Source organism: Sinohyriopsis cumingii, chromosome 3, assembly GCF_028554795.1.
Source record: "Sinohyriopsis cumingii isolate HCF-2022 chromosome 3, ASM2855479v2, whole genome shotgun sequence".
In the NCBI taxonomy this organism is placed as follows: domain Eukaryota; kingdom Metazoa; phylum Mollusca; class Bivalvia; order Unionida; family Unionidae; genus Sinohyriopsis; species Sinohyriopsis cumingii.
The window spans coordinates 136,272,111-136,280,871 of NC_142963.1; the positions used below are offsets into that span (position 1 = coordinate 136,272,111).

Consider the following 8,761-nt stretch of genomic DNA (forward strand, 5'->3'; position numbering starts at 1 on the left):
GAAAAAGTTTTACATTAAATGTTCAGATACTTACATATAGTACTGTCGTCACCAGTGAATATGGGTTAAACTTATGCTCTACCTTGAATTATTGTTAGATATGTCTTATTATCCATGATGGCCGTGTCAACTGATGATATGTATTTTACTTTGTGTATTACAAAGTATTTATTACAGCATCTTTTCACTTATCTATTGTATCGTTTCAGACGTTAGATGTTTACCGAACAATTTTATATAAGCACTGTCCTTTAAAATAACACCTATCTTCATTTTTCCACTAAAGTTATCGAAGAATTATATATTTCCAATCAATCAGTGTCACATCCATCTCTTTCATTTTGAAGGATTTTAGTAACAGAAACAATTGGAAGGCAGCACATTCAAGATGAGGCTGAGTTTGGTACTGTTTATAGGAAGCATTGTCACGACAACATGGTCAAAACTTAATATAGTCCGCCAGTTCGGGATTAATTCAACCGAAGGAGCATTTAGTCATATGGTACAGAACGTGAAAACAGGAAATATTTACATAGGTGCAATGAACAAGCTTTATCAGCTTTCATTCACACTGAACTTGAAAAAGAATGCAACAACAGGTCCGAAAAACGACTGTCAAAACTGTCAGCCACATAATATTACTGCATCTTGTGATCAACACAAAGAAACAATGAATGCTTACAATAAGGCCTTGCTAATAGATTACAATAATAAGAAACTAATTGCATGTTCAAGCCTATATCATGGCATCTGTGAAAGGTACAGTCTAAATGGCCTCGAGTCCAAGAATCCAGATATTTGCGTTCCAGTTGTACCAAATAATGCCGCAAGCACCACAGTAGCATTTATTGCACCAGGACCGCCAAATCTTATCTCCCAGTCAGATGTTTTTTATGTCGCTGCCTCTAGAATCAATGCTGGACAGTCAAAATCACGTTATTTGGTCCCTGCAATAGCTAGTCGCAATTTAGAAACGTTTGATTTGGTTTACGCAGGTAATAGTACAAGCTCATCCAAAAGCATTCTGGTGACGCATTGGGATACATTTCCAGTGTATTACATCTATGGCTTTAGTTCTGAGAAATTTAGTTACTTTGTTACTGTTCAGAAGCAGAACCTGTGGAGAGAGTCATACATTTCCAAGTTGATTCGTGTCTGTCATTCAGATAAACATTACTATTCATATGCAGAAGTGCAGCTTAAATGCATGCACAATGGAACCCTGTACAATCTCGTCCAGGCAGCTTATGTTGCTAAGGCAGGATCACGCCTTGCCAAGGATATGGGCATTAGTAAACATGAGGATGTTCTGTATGTAGTATGCAGTATTGGAAATCTAAACACAGCCATTCCTGGAAATGACTCCGCACTTTGTGTTTATCCATTGAGAACCGTTCGGACGATATTTACAGAGAACATAAATGAGTGTTTTGATGGAATAGGAAATACCGGACCTTCTCATGTTATCTCACCAGCCCCTTGCAAGAAAAATGTAAGTATGTTTTTCTTCCTGATAGCTGTACCATGTGAGATAATATTAAAGTCAAATAATTCTACACATGTTTATAAGTCTGCATGGGTAATCACGTTATCTTCATGAACACTTCACACACTGGAAAGACGTTTGAGAACTCCACAAGTCAGTGTTAGATTTAAAATAATAAAATGATTTATCTAGTGTAACTTCTTACAAATACATCATACGAGGTTATTATTATTATTATTATTATTATTATTATTATTATTATTAGTTGTAGAAGTAGTAGTAGTAATATTATTATTATTATTATTATTATTATTATTATTATTAGTATTATTATTATTATTATTATTAAAACATATCTTGTAATCAGAATGTGATCTAGGATACATTTTTGCATTAATGTCACAAAAATGTAATTTATGGCATGCACAAATACAAAGACTTGTCCATAATGCATAGTGTGAAAGGAATCATTATTAACGAATCAACCATTATGATATTTGTTCTGAACTCAGCTCTGTGCCCATAACATACATTATGTGGATGAGCGTTTGAATAATAGAAATCACTGACTGGAGCTAGGGTCAGTTAGATGGGTTGCATTCATCCGTGGTACTGACTATATGTAACACAGTGATAAATGATAACCATTTCACCATATGCAGATATCTTCCGACGAGGTGTTTCGCGAACATGGTAGTGACATTTTTCTCTATTGCGTACATTGGACCAAATTATAATAAATTATTATCCGGTAGAAATTGTCCTTATTTGCTTCCCTCTCCTCAAACAATCCACGGCTGGAACTGAATGATTGAAAGTTTGGTAAACCATCTGAGCTGAATTATTGATCTTTTCGTAATAACAATGGTGAGAACATTGTCACTAAGGGAAGTACACGATTCAAAATTTGATTACAACCATGGTGAGAACATGTCACTATGAGAGCTGGATGAATGACCGTTTGGTAAATAAATATGATGAGAACCTTGTCAAAATGAAAATGTGTAAATTGTCTCATACAGGATACGGTAGTCCAATCAAAGATATATGATTGTAAACTTATCACACTATATATCGATGTTCATGAAGTGGTTTTCATTTGCACATCATCATATGTTTGCTTTACTAGACGGTTTAGATTACTATTCAAAGCTGTTTGACTAAGTCAATAGAACAAATCAACAATGACATCAGTATTTTCACAACAGCGAAGCTTTCTATGTAACTTTAAGTCAACTAGAAAAACCTCTTAGGTATGCACATTAAACCTATCTTTCACAAGCCATCATAAACATCTGATCTTGTCTGAAATCAAATGGAGGATAGTTCCATTAATTGACTGTTGGGACAAAGCAGATACATACTTGACTTGGATGAAAAAATCAATTCCCAAGTTAATCTTTTTATATTTAATATTATAGCATTGATATAGAGAAATTATTAGAATAAGAAAACATATTTTTAAGGTTACAAACTAGTCACTAGTAAAACTTGTGGTGCCTGCAAACCTGATCTGGACCCTTAAAAAATATCACGGGGCCATATGCATGCTCCTAGATTTAACCTTAAAAGACGACCTGATCTAGACCCTTTAAAAATATTACGGGGCCATATGCCTGACTCCTAGATTTAACCTTAAAAAATGACCTGATCTAGACCCTTTAAAAATATAACGGGGCCATATGCCTGAGACCTAGATTTAACCTTAAAAAATGACCTGATCTAGACCCTTTAACAATATCACCGGACCATTGGACCATATCCCTGACTCCTAGATCAAACTTTGAAGAATGACCTATTTAACCTATTGCTTTGTAGGTTTAATGTTGTTATATCTTTCATGGGTTACTTAAAAACGCCTGATGTGGTGACACGTTTAATTGTAGCAGGATGTAACTTTTTCTGATAAAACTATTAACATATCACTAATCAATAATAGGTATTATTTCAGTATTTACATATCAACGATGACTACTGTGGAACATATCACATCAACACCCCCATTGATGGATTGAAACCCATACTAGCAGATGCAGCCATTACATTCAATACCACAGTGTCCTCGGTGGCAGTCACTACGGAATTTCAGAATACTATTGCCTTTGTTGGGACTGTCAAGGGACATATTATCAAGGTATGGAAAATGAGGTCGACCTTTATTTGAGTTCTGATTTACAGTTTGTTGTTCAACAAAATGTATATCGAAATCCTTGCTCTTCAAGTGGAAGTGCGTTAGGAGTGGGCAGGATATGTGAGTGGGTGGCATTTTCTACGTTGTTGGGTCGATTAAACATAAAATTCAACACAAAACATTTATAAAGCATTTTCCACTCAAATCTATTAATATTATAACATCTTTCCTCATATTTCACAATATTTTCCGTTTCATGTTATATATTGGAAGAAACCAATTAAATACTAGTTTTAAAAATCATTTTTCATCATAAATTGTTCTCTTCCATCCATATATAACTCATGTTCCATATTTACCTTTTTTGTGTTATCATATAAACTTACTCCCTTTTTACCATTTTTAAAACAAGTTAAAACTAATGTTTCTTTTATCACAAAAGGAACAGAAAGAGTGGGGTTTATTTTAGAGGGTTAAAAAGTAAAACATTTGGTTGAAAATTGTTACAAAATCGTCTAGCTTTTGGTGTTCATTTGTAGCATCAATATATGAAAGTAACGAAAGTAGAGTGCATTTTTAAAAAAAAATTGGTCAAATAAGTGAAACATATTTGTAAAATGTTGCTTTAAACAACATTTTTGGCAAATTAGTGCACATGCTATCATTTACATACAAAATGGTGTAAAAAAATTGAGCCATGATTCCCATATAATATACTACTTTGCCCCTCTGAGAAAGAGTCTTTTCTTGTTAGCAACATTGCATACGTCTTGCATCATCGACGTTTAAAGAACTTGTGGATGGACTGATCTTGGTACTGTTTTATATGTCCAAAAGTCAAAGAACAAGTGCCAAGGTTATGGCAAATCTACTCATGCGTTTTAATGTGTATAAGGTAAAACATTGTTGTATATGACAGCACATACATCTTATGATCATAGTTTTGGGCTAGATTCACAACAAATCAGCTGTCAATACAGTAACTTGGAAACATGAATACCCGATTTTAAAATCTATGAACCGATTATCGGAAGTTACTCTTTTGGGTTTCTTTTTCACTTCCACTACTTCTTATGAATTCTTTTTTTATTTTAGTGCTTGTCTAAAATCAGACTCAAAGTACGTTCTAAAAGGACGAAAATGTAGACTTTCATTTTTTACAGATTTTATATTGTTTTTTCGTTTCGCAATAAAATAACGTTTTCCACCCGTAATATGTATGTCGATCAACTGACATCTGTAAATTAATTTTTTACATTCCGTCAAATACTTCCTGCGGACTGTTGGTCGGTATAATATACAATCACAAATATAAAATTTTGAGTTCTGGATCAAGTGCAGAAAATTATCATACTGATTGAAATTAATAAATCCCAAGGTAGTTTTCTTTCATATAACAATGACATCAAATTTGCTTTGTATATTATAAATGTAGGTACTGGCGTCGATTTTGGCAGTAATAATCGTTTCTCAAGACTGCACATCAAGTGGTGCAACTGGCAATATCATTGCACGCTTTGTTATAAATAATGCCGTTTCTGACACATTAGTTTCTGGTAATTTCTTAATCATCATGTCAGTTTGAACAGTTATGAATTCGAATCAGGTCACATGTACTGTATATTATTAGCGTTGTCATCGTTATATTATTATACCAACATTACATCACAGTTAGATCCATAGCTGTATTGAAGAAAGGACAAATGGTGCAATGTATCGTACTGGGTGTATTTAGAAGAGAGGTGGGTGTGAAGAATATGAAAGTAATGTAGAGATAAACTAGTATTGGAATATTTCTATCTGTAAGACTCGATAATTGATTATTTCTGCTCCATTCCAGTCCCACCAGGAATATATGATTCATACTAAAATGTATCTGAAGGTACTCAAGACGTGATATTTTTATGAAGGATTTATACTTCAGAATTCTTAGCTAATATTCCACAAGAGTTATTGTTTTCCAACAGGTGCACATATATTTTTTTAGTAGACGGAAATAGAATGATTACTCGTTTCGGGGCCAAGGGAAGGGATCTTCATTGTTTTGTTTTTGTTGGAAATGGATTTGTTTTAACAACTCTTTACAATTTCAAGTTTTAGTAATACTTTCATGATATATTCAATGAGGGCGTTCTTTAATTGGGGCAGGAGTGTTCAGGTTTACACAGCAACTTTTATCAGCATTTGGATCTGTCTCTACTGAGTTATTGCGTAACATTGAGCCTAAAAGACATATGTGTTTCCTAGTGCACTGTTTTTAAAATCATATATATGATTAGTATATATAATATTCTAAGCACTTCATGCACTAGGCTAAAGCAGCTCAATTAGATGCATGAATGGCTCTCATGATTCTTTAGGGAATAATGATTTGTATATGTAATATACTAATCACTTCAAATGCTGGGACAAACCGAAGTATAATTAAATGCACAAATCATTTTGGGAAACTTACTTTTTATCCCCGTGGAGGGGAGAAGGGAAGTTCTAGTGACAGCACTGAATAACAAGGTCAGTCTCTCGACCGGAAAAATATTTTTATATCTTGGCATTGCGATGAAGAGCATCCCAAATCCGTGTAATAAAGAGTGCCCCGAGGTCATGTGAACTCAATCAGACTCTGACATCACTGATGTTTAAGTGCTAAGATTCAAAATTGCCCTCACTAACTGCTGCTATCAATACTTCTCTCTCATCTAGGAAATTGTCATCATTTTTCAAAACCCCCTATTGTAAATCCTGTTAAAAAACTGACACTTGACGCTAACGATTTAAAGAACCACCACCCTGTTTCTAACTTCTCATTCATTTAAAAAATCTCAGGAGAAGCTATTCTATCCCAGCATGGATCTAATTTGCATTATCATAATCAGTCCTGATAATATCATTATACCAGATTGACTCAGACAGTACTTGAATTACCATAATCAAGTATGGTAGCATCATTATACCAGATTGACTCGGACAGTACTCTAGATTAATTCTTGTGATTTTGAAGAATTTTAGACCAAACCATTACAAATGTTGCTTTTAAATATAAGAGCAAGGTCAATGTTTTATATCTTCTATCCCAACTTGTATCTCATCTGAATTCAAACAGTCCTTTTTGCAATATATAATCTGCATATTGCCCTCACCATAGAACTGAAAATTCACCTCTAAGAGTAGTTTATGACCTCCTCTGTGCTCTGGATATTAGAAAGATTACTGCGAGTCCTGGTCCTCCTTGACTTGTCTGCAGCACAATAGACTATAATAATATTACTTCACCATCTCCAGCATGTATTTGGTATTTATAATAAAGCCTTAATATGGCTCAAGTCATAATTAGTCAGCAGGATACACTTTATGTCCATCAATGGAAAACATTCCAGCCCAGGTGATATGTTTTGGTATTCTATAAGGATCTCTTTCCTGGTCATGTTCTCTTCATTCTACACACTCACCCTCTCTTAAGTGTCATTAAACGACTTCTGGTGATGTACCATTTGTAAACTGATGACTGTTTAATATACAAATCTCCCTGCCCAAATGTAGTCGAGGCTACTATCCAAGGCATAGAGAGGTGCATTTCTGATGTGAAATCATGGATGACATATAACAAGCTTTATATGAATAATGATAAAACGGTAAATATCCTGATCACCACAAAATAATTATCATTCACATCCTTTACCTCAAACAATAATCATAAACAATACCAACATTAAACCCACACATCCAGTATAAAATCCAGATGTCATTATTGGCAGTATGCTCTCATTACACCAACATATAATGAACATATGCAAGGCTCTACTGAAAATTTTCTTTCAGCTAATGCCACTAAATCGCCTTTGATTTTCCTTAGTATTTTCAGGAATGGACTACTGTAATTATATATGGTTTATCTCAGTACATCTACTTCAGAAACTTGAAAAAATATAACACATACCTGCTCGAATCATCTTCAGAATACAAACAACCTGAACATACATTTCCTGTGCTCTGTAGACTTCACTGGCTTTCCATTCAATCCAGAATCGAAAACAAAATCTGTTCACTATACTACATTCCTGTAATAGCTCCAGTTCAATAATACATATATGACCTCACCCATGTGTACACCACATCTAGAATCTTACACTCCTCGTCTGACACGTGTTGTTTTTGTTCTTAAAGTGTTTAAAGCCATTTTTCAGGAAAAGATAGACTATACATGGCAGCCAGAATAAATGGTGGAGGAAGAACTGGGGAAAACCCCGGAAACAACCACCGACCAACGAGAAGCTATCGACAACCTTTCTCACATACCCACATTAGCCGAGCCCGAGACTCGAACCCATGCAGACATAGGTGCGATGGCAGTGATCCGTAACGGTGGGCACTTTAGATTACTCGGCCACTTGAGGTCCCCCTTACCACACTTGTATTCTCATTGTTTCGCACTGCTAAAATGAAGTGATATGGACAACGCTCTTTTGTGTAACAGGGCCCAGCTACATGAAATGAATTGCCCATAGATTTTAAACACAAAAAGACAGTGTGTTCTCATTCATAAGAGCTCTTAAAACACACCTATATTGACTACAAGAACAGACTTGAAGACTTAAGAATATTCTCAGTAGTTTTTTGTTTTTTAAATGCACTGTATATGGTGTTTATTTTTGTAAGCTGATTGTTGTATATATTTGTATGTGTTATCTAATACTCTAGAGCTTAAACATATTAGGCACTGTGCTAAGTCAAGATTATTATTATTATGTTATTATCATTATTATTGTTATTGTTATTATACTTTTTTCTAGCTTTCTAAATATGGCTATTGCCGGAATTACGTGAATAAATTATTGAGATTCGTTAATATATCAACAATATCTTACATCATACCATTTTATATAATGACGGAAAGAACAGCTAAGTCGATAAATGCATGTGCATTAAGTATTGTACACATTCCTCATTTTCGGGGCTTGAAATCTATGCTAGAACTGAAAAATACAAACGGATAAAAATGTCTGATTTGTTTTGTTGTGGGTATGCAAATAGGTGAACAACATATTGACACAGAAAGAACCTTAACAAATCTACGCATACCTAGATCTACAAAACACATTTTTTCACATGAACTTTGATTTCATCATCCTGGTCAATTAGTAAATAAT

The 8,761-nt window shown here is 34.3% G+C and overlaps 1 protein-coding gene across 1 annotated transcript; it reads left to right on the forward strand.

The window, feature by feature from the left end:
* The first annotated feature begins 388 nt into the window (after window positions 1-388).
* On the forward strand, window positions 389-5,202 carry LOC149803928 (plexin A3-like). Its single transcript, XM_089954010.1, has 3 exons — window positions 389-1,492; window positions 3,438-3,620; window positions 5,053-5,202. The coding sequence occupies exons 1-3, from the start codon at window positions 389-391 to the stop codon at window positions 5,200-5,202; spliced, it is 1,437 nt and encodes a 478-aa protein (XP_089810136.1).
* The last annotated feature ends 3,559 nt before the right edge of the window (window positions 5,203-8,761 follow it).